General features: G+C 47.7%; 1 protein-coding gene across 1 annotated transcript in view; it reads left to right on the forward strand.

The window, feature by feature from the left end:
- kcnh3 (potassium voltage-gated channel, subfamily H (eag-related), member 3) overlaps positions 1-21,642 on the forward strand; it is a gene marked incomplete at both ends in the record, with an annotated part of 122,202 nt that overhangs the window by 81,579 nt on the left and 18,981 nt on the right. Inside the window, 3 exons of the mRNA XM_083921373.1 lie at positions 2,463-2,620; positions 4,062-4,263; positions 10,662-11,018. Coding sequence (XP_083777499.1) covers positions 2,463-2,620; positions 4,062-4,263; positions 10,662-11,018 — 717 coding nt within the window. The remainder of the gene's footprint in view (positions 1-2,462; positions 2,621-4,061; positions 4,264-10,661; positions 11,019-21,642) is intronic.

Consider the following 21,642-nt stretch of genomic DNA (forward strand, 5'->3'; position numbering starts at 1 on the left):
AACACTTTTATCAAGAATATGGAGCAGCAAAAATCAAAGAGCAGAGTTATGGATCGGTGGACCGATGAAGAGGTCCGGGCCGTGTTGGGTCGCTCTGCTCCTTCCATCTCGCCGTCTCGTCCTTATTGTCCATGGCGTGCCGCTGTGACACTGATCAGCTGAGTGATACGTCACCTCCAGAATCTCTAAATCCAAATAATTCAAAAGAGAAACTTTCCTACAGATATAAGTTAGACAAAAAATATAAATTAATAAATAAAAACTGTTCATTTAAATGAGAATAAAACAAAGGAAGGGCCCAAAACATCAGTTTAAATAAACTAATACAAATAAGCACAACATGCTGGTGTTAAAGGGACAGTTCACATGTTTAGAAGAAAGATATCTTTATAATATATCTATCAAATATTTAGTTTTACCTTCATGATGAAGAAGAATTCCTTTATTCGTCCCACAATGGGAAAATTCAATTTACATTTTCACACACACACACACACACACACGCACACGCACACACACGCACACGCACACGCACACACACACGCACACACGCACACACATATGCACAGACAGGACCTATGTACATGCAACTAATGGAGAGATGTTAGAGCGAGGGGGCTGCCAGCGACCGGCGCCCCGAGCAGTTGGGGGTTCGGTGCCTTGCTCAACAGCACCTCGACAGTGAACAGGAGATGAACTGGCACCTCTGCAGCCACCAGTCCACGCTCCATTCATGGTCCACACAGGGACTCGAACCAGCGATCTCTGCTCTCCTCAGAGCCACCAGACGCCTCAGACAGAAACACTGGTTTTGTGTGTTTGTACAATCACACTTCAAACATCTGAAGTTTCCCTTTAACGCTCGTTTGATGAGAGCTTCCTTTCATCAAACCGTGTGATTAACACGACTTAATGATTGTGAAGAGCGGCTGCTTGTTGGTTGATGGATGAACCGCCTCTGACGGGACGTCGATAGGGCAGCCTGTCTCTGAGAGCCTCATCAGTGCTGTTTTAATGATGCACACTCTGCACTGAAAGGATATGAGCCTCTCACAATGGACCATTACAAACCGTTGCTAACTCATTTCCTAGAAAACACCCGGCCTCTCTGTCCGCTCCGTTGTCCGTCGAGCTGTAGAGTTGCATGATTTCTCTTTAATGGACAATTTTCCGTAATGAGTAAAAAGAAAAACAAGCCCTCTATCGATAAACTCCTGCAATAAAATCATGAGCAGCACACGCTGAAGGATATCCTGTTTATCAGAGCTCATTGTTCCTTCTGTTGATGTGTTCAGACCAATGAATGCTTCACTTCTGTAGCTGCTTTTAATGCATTAACTTCATCCTCAGGACCATTTAAGAGTCCTTCGTGCACGTCCGTGTTCATGAGGCTGATTAAAAACCTCGGGGTGACTGACAGGTCGCTGCTAATGATCTGACAGCGAGCTGCACAGAGACGGACTCTGAGACGTCCTTCACCCGCAGACTCTCCTCCGGTGATGGGAGCAGGTGGCGGTAGTTCAGTGGGTTATACAGGGACCACTTTGGTCGACTACCCTGAATGAGCCGGGTCTATCTCGCCAAGAACGCCCCTAATTTGCATGTGAGTGGCTCAGGAGACCGTTAGATCGGGTAGAAAGTAGCGCTGTGGGAGAGCTAAGCTAAGAGCTGAGCTAACGCTAAGCAGGATGTGAGGTAGTACTCATGCCACGACAACCGGCGCCATTTTTAAAAGCCAGCGAAGCAGCAGCACACTTTCATCAAGAATATGGAGCAGCAAAAATCAAAGAGCAGAGTTTATGGATCGGTGGACCGACGAAGTGGTCCGGGCCGTGTTGGGTCGCTCGGCTCCTTCCATCTCGGCGTCTCGTCCTTATTGTTCACGGCGTGCCGCTGTGACACTGATCAGCTGAGTGATACGTCAGCTCCAGAGTCTCTAAATCCCTCTGGGCCTCTAATGGAAACACAGAGAGTGAACCGACGTTTGAGAGGGCGCGCCCCGATGGAAACACACCTACTGTATATTATGTATTTTAAAACATGGCTAAATAACTGATTTCTTGTATGCAAAACGAACACGTTACGCTACTTGTTCCAACAAAAAAGTAATCTGAGTACTCTGCGTTACCCCAACACTGGTCCTCTCTCCCTTCAGCTTCACCCAGAACAGGTAAATCTTTACTTCTGCAGATGTCACAGTGCAGCAGAGCGATTCTCACAATATCACGAAATCACAAAAGAGTCGTAAGACTAAAAACAAACCCTGCTGCTCCTCCAGAGCGCTGTGGCTGTCTCTGCTGATTCTGATTTTCTAAAGTCTGAAAATAAAGCCGAGAGTTGGAGCAGAAGTCAGATTTTTAACCCAGTGATGCAAAACAAAGCTGCTCTAAGTTTCTGAGTGTCTCTGTTGAACGACCTCCCCTCTGTGCTCCTCCTGTCGCTCCTGCTGTCGTCCTCTGCAGACATACTGCTCAACTTTCGAACTACGTTTGTGAGCACCTCGGGTCAGGTGGTGTACGACGCCCGCTCCATCTGCGTGCACTACGTCACCACGTGGCTCTTTGTGGACCTCATCGCCGCGCTGCCCTTCGACCTGCTGTACGCCTTCAACGTCAGCGTGGTGAGTCTCCTGTGTGTGTGTTTACATGAACAAAGTGTGTGTGTGTGACAAATCAGGACACTTCATTCACCACTCTCACACACACACACACTCTTCCTCCTGCATTCATTATCCACACTAACACACACACACACACACATGGCGACGAGCCAAATGAGGAGAGAGAGAATGAATGCAGAATGTCGTTGGCTCCCTCGTGAGTTCAGATCATCGTGAGATCAACATTTCATCTGAACTGATGCTCATCACACAAACAAATGGCACCGAGCCAGAGTGAGTGCACGCTCGGCAGGTCTCATTAGTTTGAGTTTCTACGCTCAGGATCCTAAAACACGATGCCAACTGTCGGCTAAATTACTACACATGCGTGCAAAATGACTGTTAAGTTTTACGTTCTTATGTGGAGTCGTAAAATGCTTCTGTGCACAGGAAGACTGAACTAAAGATGCATCTTTTGAATCCAACTGTCAGCTCAAACATGCTGAGTTTAAAGGAATGAAAAAACTCCTTCATGTTTAAGAAACACTGCTCGGCAGCAACAGTTGCCAGGTTACCGTTGGCAGCCATTTTGAGGAACTGGCAACCAATTCTTGTTGTAGTGGGACGACAAACATCTGATAAACATCCTGGAGGAAACACTGACGTGAGCTCCTGTTAGCTCGCTTGCTAATGGGGATGAGCTACTAGCTAGCACACATAGCAAAACCCTGCAAAAATACCTACAAGTGATCAAATATATATTAGATATCGAGGTTACAGTCGACCAGAACAAGACGCCTGCATAAGCAACTGTTTTAGACACATCAGTGAAACACATTTAACGGAGAAATCCAGGAGAATCGCTTACAGTGATTAGCTCGGGGCAGCACGGTGAAGGCATTCAAAGGTCTTTTTTAACCACTAATGCTGCTGAAAATAACAGCAAACCTCTGCAGCAGCATGAGAAGAGTCCCTACACACACAACAAAGCGTCATCAGCGTAGTTAGTGAAGCCAGAGTTTATTAAAGAGTGTTTTAAAGACTTACCTACTGGCCCCTGTACCAGCTCCTCTCATAGTAAAGTCCATTACAGTGGAAGGAGCCCATTGGTGCTTTGTTGTGTGTGTAGGGACTCTTCTCATGCTGCTGCAGAGGTTTGCTGTTATTTTCAGCAGCATTAGTGGTTAAAAAAGACCTTTGAATGCCTTCAACGTGCTGCCCCGAGCTAATCACTGTTAGCCACGTCCGGCTGTTAGCCAATAGTTGTTACATGAAGACCCTGGGTTGATTTTGCACATGTTTTACACTTTAAACTTACTTATAACTGCAGAGTGTCTTAATTACTCAAAGGCGACTGAATACTGCAACCACATTTTCAGTTTCAGCGACCAGAAGCAGACGCCTTGCTTCCCACTTTTAAAGGTAAGTGTTGAGCCGTGCTGAAGTCTGTGTTTCTGTGCAGTACTTCGGGGTCCACCTGCTGAAGACGGTCCGGCTGCTCCGATTGCTGCGGTTGCTGCAGAAGCTGGAGCGGTACTCGCAGTACAGCGCCGTGGTTCTCACCCTGCTGATGTCCATGTTCGCCCTGCTCGCCCACTGGATGGCCTGCGTCTGGTACTTCATCGGTCGCAAGGAGATCGAAAGTGAAGGCTCCTGGGATATTGGTCAGTACACACTTTTGTTTTATTTTAAGAATATTTGGTAACACTTTATGGTAAAAGTACATGAATTATCATGAATCCATGCACTTTTTAAAACAGTTCATACAACAGTGATCTGAAATAGATAAAACTTAAATAGAGACACTCAACAGGGAGGCGACAGAAGTCAAAATTAATTTTCTGTATCAGGATTTTGATCATCTCTGGATCTACCGCTCAGTCCTGGTTCCTACCCTCACCTGTGGTCCTGAAAGCTGGGTCAGGACCCAAAGAACCAGGTCCAGGTCAGGACCCAAAGAACCAGGTCCAGGTCAGGACCCAAAGAACCAGGTCCAGGTCAGGACCCAAAGAACCAGGTCCAGGTCAGGATCCAAAGAACCAGGTCCAGGTCAGGACCCAAAGAACCAGGTCCAGGTCCAAGCGTGTGAACTGTGTTTCCTCAGGAGGGGGGCTGGAGTCTCCCTTAGAGAGAGGGGGAGAAGTTCAGCATCCGTGAGGAACTCGGAGTAGAGCCGCTGCTCCTTTGCGTTGAAAGGAGCCAGTTGAGGTGGTTCAGGATCATCTGGTCTGGATGAACCCTGGGCGCCTCCCTAGGGAGGTGTTCCAGGCACGTCCAGCTGGGAGGAGGCCTCGGGGAAGACCCAGGACCAGGTGGAGAGATTAGATCTCCACACTGGCCTGGGAAAGCCTCAGGATCCCCCAGTTAGAGCTGGTTAATGTGGCCCGGGAAAGGGAAGTTTGGGGTCCCCTGCTGGAGCTGCAGCAAAATATGTAACGTAAGGATCGTCGTATCTTTCAGGAGACAGTTTTAGGAGTTTGCATGTTCTCCATCTGTCTGCACAGATGTTTGGTCGGTTGTTTCCTCACACAGCCCAAAACACGGTGCTTAGATTAATAAAGGTGTAAGTGCGTCTTGCACTTGTTTCCTTGTTGTCAAGGCAATAGAAAATGTCGCTCTTTGGTATTTACAGTAAACTGCGTGCTCCTCCGTCTATATTTAGTGTCTGTGGGGCGGCGGCGGTGCAACACTCCTCTCTGAAGCAGCTTCATGGTGCACTTTGTCTGGAGGAAGAGCTTTTTAGTGTGCACGTTTTTAATTGTCGCTGTGCTCCTACTGTAAATATCCTGCAAGAGCCAGACGGCAGAATTAAATTTGGGCAAATTGAGCCAAACTAAGATTGGATGCTCCATCACTCCTCTCTATTACACTGTGAGCTCCGTCTCCAGGAAGAAAACGCTTTAATGTCCCCAAATGCAGAAATGAGATCGTCTCTTATTGCAGCCATTCTTTGTGGTTTCATGAGAGGAGATGAAAACAGAAAAGTTGTGCAGCGTTAAAGAGACACTCATCAGCGTAACTACACAGCAGGAGTCTCTGTGTGTGTGTGTGTGTGTGTGTGTGTGTGTGTGTGTGTGTGTGTTTCCTTATCAAACACGCCCATTTCAGTCTCAATCCTGAACTTCCTCCATTTAGATTGAGTCCAAATCTGTTTTTTCTCTACTTCTCTTTTACATTTGGAGCAAACGTTACCAGATTTGGTGCAGAACGTCTCTGGACCAAGACATTAACGATGTTACGTACTGTATGAGCCGAATGCTTCCTAAGTTAATATGTTTTGGTGTTTATTAATTTATACATTTGATTTTGGTGTTGTTATTGCATTCCTACCTAACACCTGGGTGCATGCTTAATATGGGCCTGTCACTTTAAGAACTGCATCTTTTGATGTGCGCGTGCAGCGTAGAAGGAGAGGTAGTGGTTTACTCTTTGAAATGTCCGCGCATGGTCCCTCCTCCTTTTTTCTACGTCCCAACAGGCGCACAGGAAATGACCTCAGAACCGCCGTAGGCCTCGTGCTCGTACACGTGCACACGCTCGTGCTCGTACATGTGTAAACGTGCTTTACTAAAGCCCACCTCTCCCAAACGGGCCGTGGACGGCAAGCGTGCCGCTCCTAGACGTGGTACGGTTGCACTCACACTGGTCAAAGGAACCAGACTTTAGCCGTGAAACGTGCTGGGGCACGGGACGGAGGCACAGTTGGAGTGCGCCCTTAGTATCATGTTTATTTACTTTCTGTTTCCTTGTTCATGCACATGTCGAGAGAGTGAATGGATTGAACGTGTGTAGGTCAGGGAGGGTGGTTAGGTGGCTTCACCTGGGCTGAGATGGGTCCATAAGAACTGGATCTTTTAACCTGTTGTGGAAGAAAGCCGTGTCCCTTCAACAGGTGACACTCACTCACCTCAGCAGAGCGATGGCTGTCACTTAGCATCCAGCGTGAAGTCGCAGCAGCACTTTTGCAGAACGACGACCCCAACGTGCCTCCATCTTCAGCACGAGTGATGCTTTTAATAAGACGCTGCCTCGTTGATATCCCACCAGCTGCTCCCGGGGAAGAATCTCAGATCCTGCGGGAGACGTGAAAAGTCTGGCAAACACTGTGATAAACACATAAACACACAAACACACAAACAAACAAACAGTTTAGAGCAGAGTGAACTTTAATCCTCTGCCTGTGAACAGGGGGCAGAGAGCGACGCGGGTCTTTGTGTCTTTCACTTTGTTTGCGTGATGTTTTCTTTCAGTACAGACTCAGGGACACATGTTACTCCTCCGCCTGTTCTCTCTCTCTCTCTCTCTCTCTCTCTCTCTCTCTCTCATTGATTTGTACCGAGCTACCCATTAGTATGATTATTATGCTTTCAGAAAAGAACATAATGACTGAGTGAGTTTTCAGCGCTCCCTCCGTTTAAAGAGGAAACCAGGGACAACACAGACCAGTTAGTGTGACCTTTGTGTCACAGCGAGCGACCCACAATGAAGGTCTGCTGTCAGCCTGTTCGTACAGCATGGACTGCTCCGTCCCTCCATCCGTCTGTCTGTCTGTCTGTCTGTCTGTCTGTCTGTCTGTCTGTCTGTCTGTCTGTCTGTTTGTCTGTCCGTCTGTCTGTCAGTCTGTCAGGCAGTCGGCTCGTACTTGGGAGAAGTGATGTTTAGTCATCAATAATTCAGGGGCCGTGGTGAGTTTGAGTCCCCTAACCCCTAACCCTTACCCTAACCCTAACCCCTAATCCTAACGCTTACCCCTAACCCCTTACGCTAATCCCTAACCCTTACCCTAACCCCTAACCCTAACTCCAACCCTAACCCCTAATCCTAACCCCTAACCCTAATCCCTTACACTAACCCTAACGCTAACCCCTAACCCTTACCCTAACCCCTAATCCTAACCCCTTACCCTAACCCTTACCCTCATCCTAACCCCTAACCCTAATCCCTTACACTAACCCTAACGCTAACCCCTAACCCTAACCCCTAATCCTAACCCCTAACCCTGTAATATGTAATAGCCACAGTCCTCATTTTAGGCAGTTCTCCTACACGTTCACTTGCAAATTATATACTTAAATAAATGTTATATGTGTAAATAGATGAAGTGTTGGTGAGGTTGTGTGTGTGTTTGTAGATGCATGTGTAGTTATTCCCTCTCATGGCAGATTGCACTTGAGCTCGTGTCTTTCACAGAAACTCACAATGAACCGATCATTTCATCTCAGACACTTTACGCTGAGCAGCAGGAATCAATGATACTTCAGCGTATGTGCTGTTATCATAAAGTGTTATTGATTCTCCTGCACATGGAGGCAGTCAGGAGGTTTAAGACGATTTAGCTCATTAAATATTTATTTTATTTGAATATTTATAGTTTAATGCCTCCGTTATAAACTGCCACTGTGATGCAGAGCGTGGTGCGTTCACCTCACATCAGATCATCCTCGCAGCCTCATTCAGAGCCTTCAGACCCGCGGTCCTGCACTTACATCAGTGACACACAGACGTGCACGCAACACGACGGCGTTTACGTTTCCTCAGGAAGGTTCAGTGGAGCTAATGACGAAGTAATTAGGAAACTACTCAGGTCTTAAATCCTCTAATGTTGTTGGTTCAGCTGCTTCACTGGGACTCAGTCGTCTCTTCTGCTGATTTATGCTGCAGACTCAGTGTCTGACAACACACACACACACACACACACACACACACACACACACACACACACTCTCAGGTCAGAGCTGCTTGCCTGCAGTGTATGAAGCTGGAGATCAATGAATGGATGCATCCATATTGTATTATTCATACCTTTCTCTTGCCGTATTTCTGTTTGTGATTCTGCCGTCGGAGGCTCAGCTGGGTTTCTTCCACTCGCAAACACTTTCTCCATAATTTATCCTCCTTCACCTCCTACTTTCTCCTTCCTTCCTTCCTTCCTTCCTTCCTTCCTTCCTCTGGAGCAAAATGAAACAGCAAACATTTATTTTGTCCTCCTGTTAGACAGAAGCATGGACTTGTTCCAGGTGAATTAATGTCTGGGTTTGTTAAATTGGCGGCACAGAGGAGTGCACTCTTTGACGCCTGCAGGGCTGGAGGGAAGTATTCAGGGACTTTACAGTAAACAATGTGAAAATACTGTTTTATTAAAAGCTAAATAGTTAAAATTCTACCTGAGTAAAAGTTATGGACAGTGGCGTGCACAGACGTTTTGAAGGGCAGGGGCGAAAAGGTAAGAATAGGGCACAAACAGGGCATCCTCGCCACTGAAGAGGGCACTTTAGCACAGAGCGACTGCAGTGGAGTCTCCTCCTGCTGGACATTAGAGAGAATGCAGCTTTAAGTGGAGTCTCCTCCTGCTGGACATTAGAGAGAATGCAGCTTTAAGTGGAGTCTCCTCCTGCTGGACATTAGAGAGAATGCAGCTTTAAGTGGAGTCTCCTCCTGCTGGACATTAGAGAGAATGCAGCTTTAAGTGGAGTCTCCCCCTGCTGGACATTAGAGAGAATGCAGCTTTAAGTGGAGTCTCCTCCTGCTGGACATTAGAGAGAATGCAGCTTTAAGTGGAGTCTCCTCCTGCTGGACATTAGAGAGAATGCAGCTTTAAGTGGAGTCTCCTCCTGCTGGACATTAGAGAGAATGCAGCTTTAAGTGGAGTCTCCTCCTGCTGGACATTAGAGAAAATGCAGCTTTAAGTGGAGTCTCCTCCTGCTGGACATTAGAGAGAATTCAGCTTTAAGTGGAGTCTCCTCCTGCTGGACATTAGAGAGAATGCAGCTTTAAGTGGAGTCTCCTCCTGCTGGACATTAGAGAGAATGCAGCTTTAAGTGGAGTCTCCTCCTGCTGGACATTAGAGAGAATGCAGCTTTAAGTGGAGTCTCCTCCTGCTGGACATTAGAGAGAATGCAGCTTTAAGTGGAGTCTCCCCCTGCTGGACATTAGAGAGAACGCGGCTTTAAGTGGAGTCTCCTCCTGCTGGACATTAGAGAGAATGCAGCTTTAAGTGGAGTCTCCTCCTGCTGGACATTAGAGAGAATGCAGCTTTAAGTGGAGTCTCCTCCTGCTGGACATTAGAGAGAACGCAGCTTTAAGTGGAGTCTCCTCCTGCTGGACATTAGAGAGAATGCAGCTTTAAGTGGAGTCTCCTCCTGCTGGACATTAGAGAGAATGCAGCTTTAAGTGGAGTCTCCTCCTGCTGGGCATTAGAGAGAATGCAGCTTTAAGTGGAGTCTCCTCCTGCTGGACATTAGAGAGAATGCAGCTTTAAGTGGAGTCTCCTCCTGCTGGACATTAGAGAGAATGCAGCTTTAAGTGGAGTCTCCTCCTGCTGGACATTAGAGAGAATGCAGCTTTAAGTGGAGTCTCCTCCTGCTGGACATTAGAGAGAATGCAGCTTTAAGTGGAGTCTCCCCCTGCTGGACATTAGAGAGAATGCAGCTTTAAGTGGAGTCTCCCCCTGCTGGACATTAGAGAGAATGCAGCTTTAAGTGGAGTCTCCTCCTGCTGGACATTAGAGAGAATGCAGCTTTAAGTGGAGTCTCCCCCTGCTGGACATTAGAGAGAATGCAGCTTTAAGTGGAGTCCCCTCCTGCTGGACATTAGAGAGAATGCAGCTTTAAGTGGAGTCTCCTCCTGCTGGACATTAGAGAGAATGCAGCTTTAAGTGGAGTCTCCTCCTGCTGGACATTAGAGAGAATGCAGCTTTAAGTGGAGTCTCCCCCTGCTGGACATTAGAGAGAATGCAGCTTTAAGTGGAGTCTCCTCCTGCTGGACATTAGAGAGAATGCAGCTTTAAGTGGAGTCTCCTCCTGCTGGACATTAGAGAGAATGCAGCTTTAAGTGGAGTCTCCTCCTGCTGGACATTAGAGAGTATGCAGCTTTAAGTGGAGTCTCCTCCTGCTGGACATTAGAGAGAATGCAGCTTTAAGTGGAGTCTCCCCCTGCTGGACATTAGAGAGAATGCAGCTTTAAGTGGAGTCTCCTCCTGCTGGACATTAGAGAGAATGCAGCTTTAAGTGGAGTCTCCCACTAAAAACGTTTTTTCCTATCTCTGTGTCTCTGTGTCTCTCAGGTTGGCTCCATGAGCTGGCGAAGCGTCTGGGGTCCCCCTACTTCCTGCCCCCCCTGACGACGCTGGTCCCCACCACGGTCAGCAGCCTCCCGGCCAACAGCAGTCAGTGGAACGTGTCGGGGTCGGAGGTCGGAGGGCAGGGCTCCTTGAACTCCAGCCAGTACTTTGGGAACACGACGGGGACGGGCTCCGGGGGCGGCAGCTTCGCGGTGCTGGGGGGCGGCCCGTCGATGCGGAGCAGCTACGTGACGTCGCTCTACTTCGCTCTGAGCAGCCTCACCAGCGTGGGCTTTGGAAATGTGTCGGCCAACACGGACTCTGAGAAGATCTTCTCCATCTGCACCATGCTCATCGGAGGTGAGAGACACATCTTTATTATCTTAAAGTTAAACGATCGTACCAGACGAACTAAAGATGTGTGAACGTAAACGGGTTCTCTGGGTCCAGATGAAGGTAAACGGGTTCTCTGGGTCCAGATGGATGTAAACGGGTTCTCTGGGTCCAGATGGATGTAAACGGGTTCTCTGGGTCCAGATGAATGTAAACGGGTTCTCTGGGTCCAGATGAATGTAAACGGGTTCTCTGGGTCCAGATGAATGTAAACGGGTTCTCTGGGTCCAGATGAATGTAAACAGGTTCTCTGGGTCCAGATGGATGTAAACAGGTTCTCTGGGTCCAGATGAATGTAAACAGGTTCTCTGGGTCCAGATGGATGTAAACGGGTTCTCTGGGTCCAGATGAATGTAAACAGGTTCTCTGGGTCCAGATGAATGTAAACGGGTTCTCTGGGTCCAGATGTGTGAATGTAAACAGGTTCTCTGGGTCCAGATGAATGTAAACAGGTTCTCTGGGTCCAGATGAATGTAAACGGGTTCTCTGGGTCCAGATGAATGTAAACGGGTTCTCTGGGTCCAGATGAATGTAAACAGGTTCTCTGGGTCCAGATGAATGTAAACGGGTTCTCTGGGTCCAGATGGATGTAAACAGGTTCTCTGGGTCCAGATGAATGTAAACAGGTTCTCTGGGTCCAGATGGATGTGAACAGGTTCTCTGGGTCCAGATGAATGTAAACAGGTTCTCTGGGTCCAGATGGATGTGAACAGGTTCTCTGGGTCCAGATGTGTGAATGTAATTAGTGCACACGACAATAATTCACTTGAAACTAGTGTCTACGGATGAATTATGGGTCACAGTTTTGAATCCAAGTGCATATTTATTTTAATAAAAACCAAAACAAACCAGAACCCTGCAGTTTCCCTCTCAGTGGTCCTCTGAGCACACGATCACGTAATCCCAACCGTCCTCAAATGCTCTGATCCAACACGCGTTTATGAGCTGAAATGACATTTTGCCTTTTGTAAGAGAGCATAAATTGGACAGACACCACCTATTGTTGCCGGATACAGACCCGCTCGCTGGATTGAGGTGTTTTTGTTCTGATCGTGATGAAGAGAAGCCGAACGCTCACGGAGCAAAGCAATAAAAGACCAAATGAGAAAGAAATGGAGGGAGAGGGAGCGGTGATTGGTTGTTTATGGTCCGAGGACACGCTGATGTGTCGGGGTGTGTCAGGCCTCAAGGCGTGTAAAGTGGGCTGTAAATGACCACACACACACACACACACACACACACACACACACACACACACACACACACACAGACACACACACACACACACACACACACACACACACCGTAACACCTGCGAGGACATTATATCGATATTCATTATCTGGAAAACCTGAAATTTAATCGTCACTGTCCTCGTGCAGTTATGTGAACTCACGTGTGACAATGAAAAGATTTTGGTTGCACAGTGAACACACACACACACACACACACACACACACACACACACACACACACACACACACACACACACACACACACACACACACACACACACACACACGATGGAATAATGAAATCTCCAGTGAAAGGTGAAGTTTGTGGTCCTGAAACAACAAAGGTCTTCGTCTTGTCTCTCTCCCGTCCAGATTTCCACCTTCTGTCTGAAACGCTCCGTCTGTCTCTTTAGGACCCCCCCCCCCCCCCCCCCCTGAAAAAAGCCCAGTCTGCTATTGTACTGACTAAGCCCTAATCTTAGTAGTACTGGCTGTTGATTTGCTTTATAAGTTTCCGACGTGCGCCCAGCGCGCTCCTTATGCCGCAAAAACGAAAAGCGTTCAGTTTATTTGCTGGTTTATTTTCCTTTTATAACACACAGCCGCAATAATTTTAACTCAAAATGCATGTAACAAAATAATAAATCGAATTCCTCACTAAAGTATCCATATACATAAACACACGAGCACACGAGCACACGAGCACACGAGCACAGTCGAAAAACTGTTTGCTCCCTCGAAATCAACAGCACCTGTGATCAGGTTCAATCAGATAAAAAAGGTCTCACTCTGCTGACCTGAGGTCAACTGAACCACACCGCCCCCTAGTGGCACGGGGTAAAATTACACAAACAAAGCACATTTGATATGGCTCCTACACACCAGCCCCTAATTGCATCTACCCGAGCAATTACACCAACAATTTTAAATGAGCCATGATGAGCCAAAAAATAAATAAATAAAAATTTAAATATATATGTGTATATAAAGCTCATTTTTAAATGGGAACCAATTATTCCTTAGCTTCATTAAGCAAGCATATTTTGGTTATGGGTCGTTCAATGATATTTGTTTTGGTTTTTAAACGAACCACACGTACTAGACCTCTTTTATCAGGGAAGGTTTCCAGAACTCTTCCTAGCATCCATGACCCACGTGGTGCTGTGGAGTCTGCAACCATGACTAGGTCTCCAGGAACAAAACTCCTCTTCTCCTGGTTCCATTTTTGACGCTCCTGTAAAAGCGGGAGGTACTCACAGATCCACCTTTTCCAAAAGAGATCCGAGATGTACTGGGTTTGTTTCCATCTTCTCCTTGCATAAACATCCCTTTTGTCGAACAGTCCCGGTGGGAGAACTGGTTTTCCTTTGAGTAGCAGCAGATGGTTTGGCGTCAATGCCTCAAGGTCGTTAGGGTCCTCAGATAGCCTTGTGATGGGGCGATCGTTGAGCATAGCTTCAGCCTCACAGAGCACAGTATGGAACCCTTCGTCATCCAGGGTTTGCTGACGGAGCACCGAGCACAAAATCTTCCTGATCATCCGGATCATGCGCTCCCAAGCGCCACCGTGATGCGACCCAGCTGGAGGGTTAAAGCTCCACTTGATTCCTCTCTTGGACAAGGCTCTTTCAATGCGGTCATGATTCAAAGAGGCTAAGGCTTCTCGCAGCTCTCTTTCTGCACTGACAAAGTTGGTACCATTGTCGGATCTTAAGTGCGAGACTTGTCCTCTTCGACAGATGAATCTACGCAATGCGTTGATGCACGAGTCCGTGTCGAGAGAATAGGCCACTTCTAGGTGCACAGCCCTGCTCGTCATACAAGTGAAAACCACTCCATATCTTTTCACGATGCTACGGCCTCTTCTCACGTCAACTGGCCCAAAGTAATCTACGCCAACATTAGTAAATGGTGGTAGATCAGGAACCACTCTTTCTTCTGGCAGGTCTGCCATTTTTTGCTCACCGGTCTTTCCACCATGAAGCTTACAGATGAGGCATCTGGATATGATCCTCCTCACTGCAGTAGGTCCGCTCGTTATCCAGTATTTTCTCCTTGTAGCAGAAAGAACATGATTTCTGCCTCCATGTCCGAGCTGTAGATGGATATGACGGAGGATAAGGTCGGAGATGTGTTGGTCTTTTGACAAGATGAGGGGATGTTTAATGTCCTCAGGGATTGCTGCCTTATTCAGCCGTCCCCCAACTCGCAGAAGTCCTCCATCTAAAACTGGATCCAGTCTGAAGATGCTGCTATTTCTTGGCACTTGTGGCTTGCCAGAGGTTAGTGCAGCAAATTCAGTTGGGAATCTCTCTTGCTGGCAAAAAGCAATTATGGAGGCCTCAGCCTCCAAGAGATCTTCCAGCGTCACTTTCTGATTCCCAAGTGATGTTGAGAAAGCTTGCATCTCCTTTTGCACATCCAACCTTGCTGCTCTAGTAGCACTGGTGCTTGCAAGCTCCAACTCCTTTCTCTTCTTACTCAGCTTGAGCAAAGTTCCTTTCAGCTTTATAAGCCATACAACTGCAACCTTTAATCTTTGCCAATCAGAGAAATGGGTCATCAGTTCTGATGTGGCATTGGTGTTAACAAGTACTGCATTGACCGTCAGATTTATCTTTACTTCTGGGTCATCGACAGCGACACTTGTATCCACAGGAAATGTTGGCCACGTTTCCTCAGGTTCCCGTAGGAATTCTGGGCCTTCCATCCATCTTTGCTTCACAAGATCTTCTGCTTTCAATCCACGTGAAGCATCATCAGCAGGGTTCAGAGATGTGGGAATGTATCTCCACTGTTCAACTTCAGAGTTGTCCCTGATGGTGGTTACCCTGTTTGTGACGAAAGTTTGAAATCGTCGGTCCTCGTTTCTTATATACTTAAGAACTGCTGTGCTGTCAGTCCAAAAGCAGGCCCTCTTAAGTGGAAGCTGGAGCTCTGCTTGAAGCATCTTGTCCACTCTTACTGCAACAACGGCAGCGGTGAGTTCTAAACGGGGAATTGTGACCGGCTTCAGGGGAGCTACTCTGGCTTTGCCAAATAGGAAAGCAACATGAACCCGTTCATCCATGTTCTGCATCCTCAGGTAAGTAGCCGTCCCATATCCATTCTCGCTTGCGTCGGCGAAGTGATGTAATTGTGCGCTGACAGTCCTCCCAAATCCTTCAGGCTTAACACATCTGTGGATCTTGAAATATGCCACCTTCTCAAGATCCATCAGCCATTTTTTCCACTTCTGCTGGAAAGCTGGAGGTATTGGATCGTCCCAATCACACTTCATCCTGCATAACTCCTGCAACAGCAGCTTGGCGGGGAGTACAAAAGGTGCTAAGAATCCCAATGGATCGTAGACGGAACTGATGATGGATAGCATGCCTCGCTTGGTTGGCGGCTTCTCCTTGACTTTCAGCTTGAATTTGAAAGTGTCCGTCTCGATACACCACTGCAAACCCAAAGCTCTGTCCAATGGCAGCTTATCCCTGTCCAGATCAAGCTCATGCAGGTTCTTGGACTTGAGATCCTCTGGGAGGCTTTGAAGCACTTCTCGACTATTACTAATCCATTGAGTGAGGGTAAAACCTCCTTTTCTGCAAACGGTTGTAAGGTTCTTAACCATGGTGACTGCGTTTTCCTCAGAGGGCAGATTCTTCAGCAAATCATCCATGTAGAAGTTTCGGTTGACCGTTTCGATCACTTCTAAAGGAAAGTGGGCCTGGTTGTCTTCAGCAGTTTTTCTAAGAGCAAGGCAGGCAACACTGGGTGATGAAACTGCTCCAAATAAATGGACAGTCATTCGATGCTCTACAAGATCTTGTTCCAGGTTACCTTGAGGCCACCATAAGAATCTTAAGAAGTCTCTGTGTTCCTCTGCCACCTTAACTTGGTGGAACATAGCCTTTATGTCTGCCATTATCGCCACTTGTTCCTGCCTGAATCTCATAAGAACTCCAACTAACGAGCTGGTGAGGTTCGGTCCTTGCAAGAGCTGACTGTTGAGAGAGATCCCTTTGTACTCTGCTCCACAGTCAAACACCACTCGTAACTTTCCCTTCCGTGGATGGTACACACCGTGGTGCGGGATATACCACACCTTCCCTGTTGGTGCTTCTAACTGATGCTGCGGCACTTCTTCGGCGTAGCCATTGCTAATGACATCAGTAAGAAAGTTTCTGTACTCCTCATGAAAGTTTACATCTTTCTGAAGTTTTCTTTTCAGACCACGGGCACGTTGCACTGCAACCCTGAGGTTGTTCGGCATCAAAACATCTTTCTCTTTGAAAGGCAATTGAAATGCGTAGTGTCCGTTCTGGAGCTGAGCAGAGCTTTCCATTTTCTCCATAAACTTCTTTTCTTCTCTTGACATTTCTTCCTGTTCTGCAGAAGCTCTGTCATTGAAGTCATAGTTATATTGGCTAATTAACAGTTCTGCAATATGGTCAATGGCAATTCTATTTGCATAAAATGAAGGATGGTTACTTCCACAGTCGTCACTTCCCCGTAACGGGCCATTTATCACCCACCCCAGTAGGGTTCTGATCGCGTAGGGTCCATTTTCACGACTGTTAATGACCTCCCAAGGCTCCATCAACTTGGAGGCGTTTGTGCCAATTAACAGATCCACGTCAGCGTTTATGTGTGGAATGTTTACGTTGTCTAAATAACGCCATTTTCTCAGCTCCCTTTCACTGATTATGTTGGCTGTAGAGACGGGCATTTCTTTCTGGGTAAACACTTTGGGAAGTGGGTAGAAGCTTTCACCAGACAATCCGGAAATCTCCAGACTGTCAACTGCAGAACTTTCTATTGAGTTGTTATGGCCCAAGGTGCGGATATGAATTTTGAATTTGCGTCCTTCCATGTTCAACCTGTCAACAAGCTTCCTGGTGCAGAAAGTTCCTGTACTCCCTGGATCCAGAAAAGCGTAGGTTTCAATAACCCTGTTTCCCTTTGCGCACTTCACCTTAACAGGCAAGATGGGAAGAACTCCATTGCAGTGGCCAGCCCCTGTAAGACCACAAGCGGAGGATGTTGTGCAGCTCTCAGATGTTTTTGACCGCTCACTATTCTTCTCATCCTTCGAAGAAACCCTTTCTTTCTCTTCAATGTGCAAAACACTGGGGTGCGTTTGGTTGCACTTTTTGCAAGTGATGCGCCTGTCGCAATTCCTGCTCAAGTGTCCTGTGCACAAACAACTGAAACACAGACCTTTCTCCTTTAGATAGTCCAGTTTCTCCCTGTGTGGTTTTCTTCCCAGTTTAAAACATTGATCTAAAACATGGCCACCAGCAGCACAATACTGGCAGAAGACAGAAGTAGTTTTAGTGAAGGTGGTCACTTTGCTGAGAGCCTTTTCCCTCTGGTCACCATCTGGTCTGCTGCATCCATCCTCATTCTTGTGAGTGTCTGCTTTACATCCATCCTCGATGAACACCTGTGTTGCAAAGCTGTTTCTTCGCAGCTGTGGCTTCACCTGTATCTTGCTCACTTTTGTAGCTCCTTTGAGAACAGGTGAAGTGTCCTGTATGTCACCAAAGACCGGATCTGAAATGATTCTGACCTGGCGCTCAATGAACTTGACAAGGTCTGAGAATCGTGCCCTTCGACAAGTTTTCTCCAGTACGTCACATGCCTTTGCTCTCCACTTGTCCCTTAGTTTATAAGGAAGCTTCTGACTAAGAATCTTCATGTTCGCTGGCATGTTAAGTTCCTCCAAGTATTGAAGATCTTCCATAGCGTTGGAACACTCACGGAGGAAAAGCCCATAAGCTGTGAGCGCTTTGGTGTCTTCAGCTTTGATGCTTGGCCATCCTGTGACCTTTTCCATGTAGGCCGCTGTTGATTTCGAGGGAGCAAACAGTTTTTCGACCTAAATGTACTGACTAAGCCCTAATCTTAGTAGTACTGGCTGTTGATTTGCTTTATAAGTTTCCGACGTGCGCCCAGCGCGCTCCTTATGCCGCAAAAACGAAAAGCGTTCAGTTTATTTGCTGGTTTATTTTCCTTTTATAACACACAGCCGCAATAATTTTAACTCAAAATGCATGTAACAAAATAATAAATCGAATTCCTCACTAAAGTATCCATATACATAAACACACGAGCACACGAGCACACGAGCACACGAGCACAGTCGAAAAACTGTTTGCTCCCTCGAAATCAACAGCACCTGTGATCAGGTTCAATCAGATAAAAAAGGTCTCACTCTGCTGACCTGAGGTCAACTGAACCACACCGCCCCCTAGTGGCACGGGGTAAAATTACACAAACAAAGCACATTTGATATGGCTCCTACAGCTATGATTGGTCAGTGTTTCTCTCTGCATCTCTGCACCGTCACCGCAGCCGGGAAACGACTGTAACGGCACCGTAGCGACTCTTTCTAACAGTACAGATGTGAAGTCCTGACGGAGGGCTGTGTGCAATTCAATGCAGTTTCACTTACAGTGCCAGTGTTGTCTCAGGGCACTTTACAGAGTAGGTACTGTGGTCTTTACCTACTCTGTAAAGTGTCCTGAGAGAACTCTGACTTATTTATGATTTAAAGAGACCCGACAATTCCTCCATGAGCTCGAACCTTGTGCACATAGTGGCGTTGAAAACCTTCCCTTTAACAGAAGGAACGGACAGACGCAGCTCTGTGGAGCAGGGAATGTTTTTTGTGTTGCTTTGATTTTTAATAACCTCACATCCACACAGACGTGGTGCGTGCGTGTGTGTGTGTGTGTGTGTGTGTGTGTGTGTGTGTAGGTGTGTGCGTGTGTGTGAAGTCGTCTAAAGAAGCAAAACACTGAGAGAAAGATGAAAGCGAGGAGAGCACGGCGTCATTAATCTCTCTGAAGCTTCTCCTCGTTCTGAGTTTACGCTTCTGTCGTGCTGAAATACACCGAAGCTCAAAGTGAGAGATATTCTACATCTGTGCAGCAGAGAGGCCCCGAGGAGCAGCTACCCGCAACTGATGTCACCGGTCTGTGTGTCAGCGGACTGTGGAAGTGTCCTGGGCTCTGAACGCTGTTGCAGCAGCTTCTCTACAGGGACAAGAATTAAGGCAAGGCGTTGAAAGGAGCCAGTTGAGGTGGTTCAGGATCATCTGGTAAGGATGGACCCTGGGCGCCTCCCTAGGGAGGTGTTCCAGGCACGTCCAGCTGGGAGGAGGCCTCGGGGAAGACCCAGGACCAGGTGGAGAGATTAGATCTCCACACTGGCCTGGGAACGCCTCAGGATCCCCCAGTTAGAGCTGGTTAATGTGGCCCGGGAAAGGGAAGTTTGGGGTCCCTGCTGGAGCTGCTGCCCCTGAGACCTGATCCAGGATCAGAGGCTGAAGATGAGATGAGATGAAGAACCAGCACAATTCAACAACAAGGTATAGAGACAAACGTGTCCCTGGTTCTGGTCTTAGTGGAGACTTTGGTGCTGTTCTGGACTCTGATGCACCCATCACTCTGCAGTTAGTGTCCTCACTGAGCAGAGGGTGCTGCTGGGAGCCCCTTCACTCTGCAGTTAGTGTCCTCACTGAGCAGAGGGGGCTGCTGGGAGCCCCTTCACTCTGCAGTTAGTGTCCTCACTGAGCAGAGGGGGCTGCTGGGAGCCCCTTCACTCTGCAGTTAGTGTCCTCACTGAGCAGAGGGGGCTGCTGGGAGCCCCTTCACTCTGCAGTTAGTGTCCTCACTGAGCAGAGGGGGCTGCTGGGAGCCCCTTCACTCTGCAGTTAGTGTCCTCACTGAGCAGAGGGTGCTGCTGGGAGCCCCTTCACTCTGCAGTTAGTGTCCTCACTGAGCAGAGGGGGCTGCTGGGAGCCCCTTCACTCTGCAGTTAGTGTCCTCACTGAGCAGAGGGGGCTGCTGGGAGCCCCTTCACTCTGCAGTTAGTGTCCTCACTGAGCAGAGGGTGCTGCTGGGAGCCCCTTCACTCTGCAGTTAGTGTCCTCACTGAGCAGAGGGGGCTGCTGGGAGCCCCTTCCCCGTCCCAAAGCGCTCCCAGGCGCCACTTTCTCACTACATTTAGAGACTTTTCACAGCTTCTTAGAACTGGATTTAGAAACAGAGCCTAGAGCAGTTTAGCTCCTTATTCAGAGCATCAGGGAAAAGGGAGGAATCTGTGCTGGGCCTCATTCAGTCCCATGCATGTGGCTCAGAGTCCAGTTCAGTAAACAGTCTCTGGGTCCGTCTCTGTCCTCTCACGCAGCAGCACTGTTGTTGTTATGTGACGCCGCGGGGTCAGAGGTCGGAGGTGGGGCCATGACGCCGTCCTTTAACAAAGTCTGAGCTTTCACCGTCCAGACCACAACGCCATGGGGGGCGTTTACATCTGCACACTCTGGGACCCGGTTTCTAGAGATGCTGTTTTCAGGCTCCGATAACGAACCAGACTAAACCAGACTGAACCAGACTAAACCAGACTAAACCAGACTGAACCAGACTGACTGAACCAGACTGAACCAGACTGAACCAGACTGAACCAGACTGACTGAACGAGACTGAACCAGACTGAACCAGATTGAACCAGACTAAAACCAGACTGAACCAGACTGAACCAGACTAAACCAGACTGAACCAGACTGAACCAGACTAAACCAGACTAAACCAGACTGCACCAGACTGAACCAGACTGAACCAGACTAAACGAGACTGAACCAGACTGAACCAGACTGAACCAGACTAAACCAGACTAAACCAGACTAAAACCAGACTAAACCAGACCAAACCAGACTAAACCAGACTGAACCAGACTGAACTAGACTAAAACCAGACTAAACCAGACTAAAACCAGACTAAACCAGACTGAACCAGACTGAACCAGACTAAACCAGACTGAACCAGACTAAACCAGACTGAACCAGACTAAGCCAGACTGAACCAGACTGAACCAGACTAAACCAGACTGAACCAGACTGAACCAGACTGACCCAGACTAAAGTTGTGCGGTCACAGGAAAGCGCCTCTCCCTGTGGACGGAGCCTGAGTTCACATCTGCGGCCGTCAGGATGATGTTTCTGAGGTTGTTCACGCTCCTGTAATAAATATTAATCCCACACCAGGAGTCACGCTGGGATTACAGCTGTTTCAGAATGATGTAACTGTTGTTATTGTTGTTTTCTTCACTTCAAATAAAAGATTTATTCAACGTTGGGATTCTTTTCATTTCAGTGTGTCTTTGTGTGAAGGCACTAATCTACTGGAGGCAGCGCTGTACAGTGGTTTGAGAGCAGCTAAGTCCTTTTAAGCCCCGTGCTCTTTAACTTCTTGGGGCTTGTAAAGACGTCCCGCGAAGCTCCCGCTGTGCAGAGGCATTATGGGATTTTCCTGAGCCGGTCTCGATAAAAGCCAATCAAGTCACTCTGTTATTAATTCTGTGTCAGA

This window comes from Echiichthys vipera, assembly GCF_963691815.1.
Source record: "Echiichthys vipera genome assembly, chromosome: 10".
Lineage (NCBI taxonomy): Eukaryota > Metazoa > Chordata > Actinopteri > Perciformes > Trachinidae > Echiichthys > Echiichthys vipera.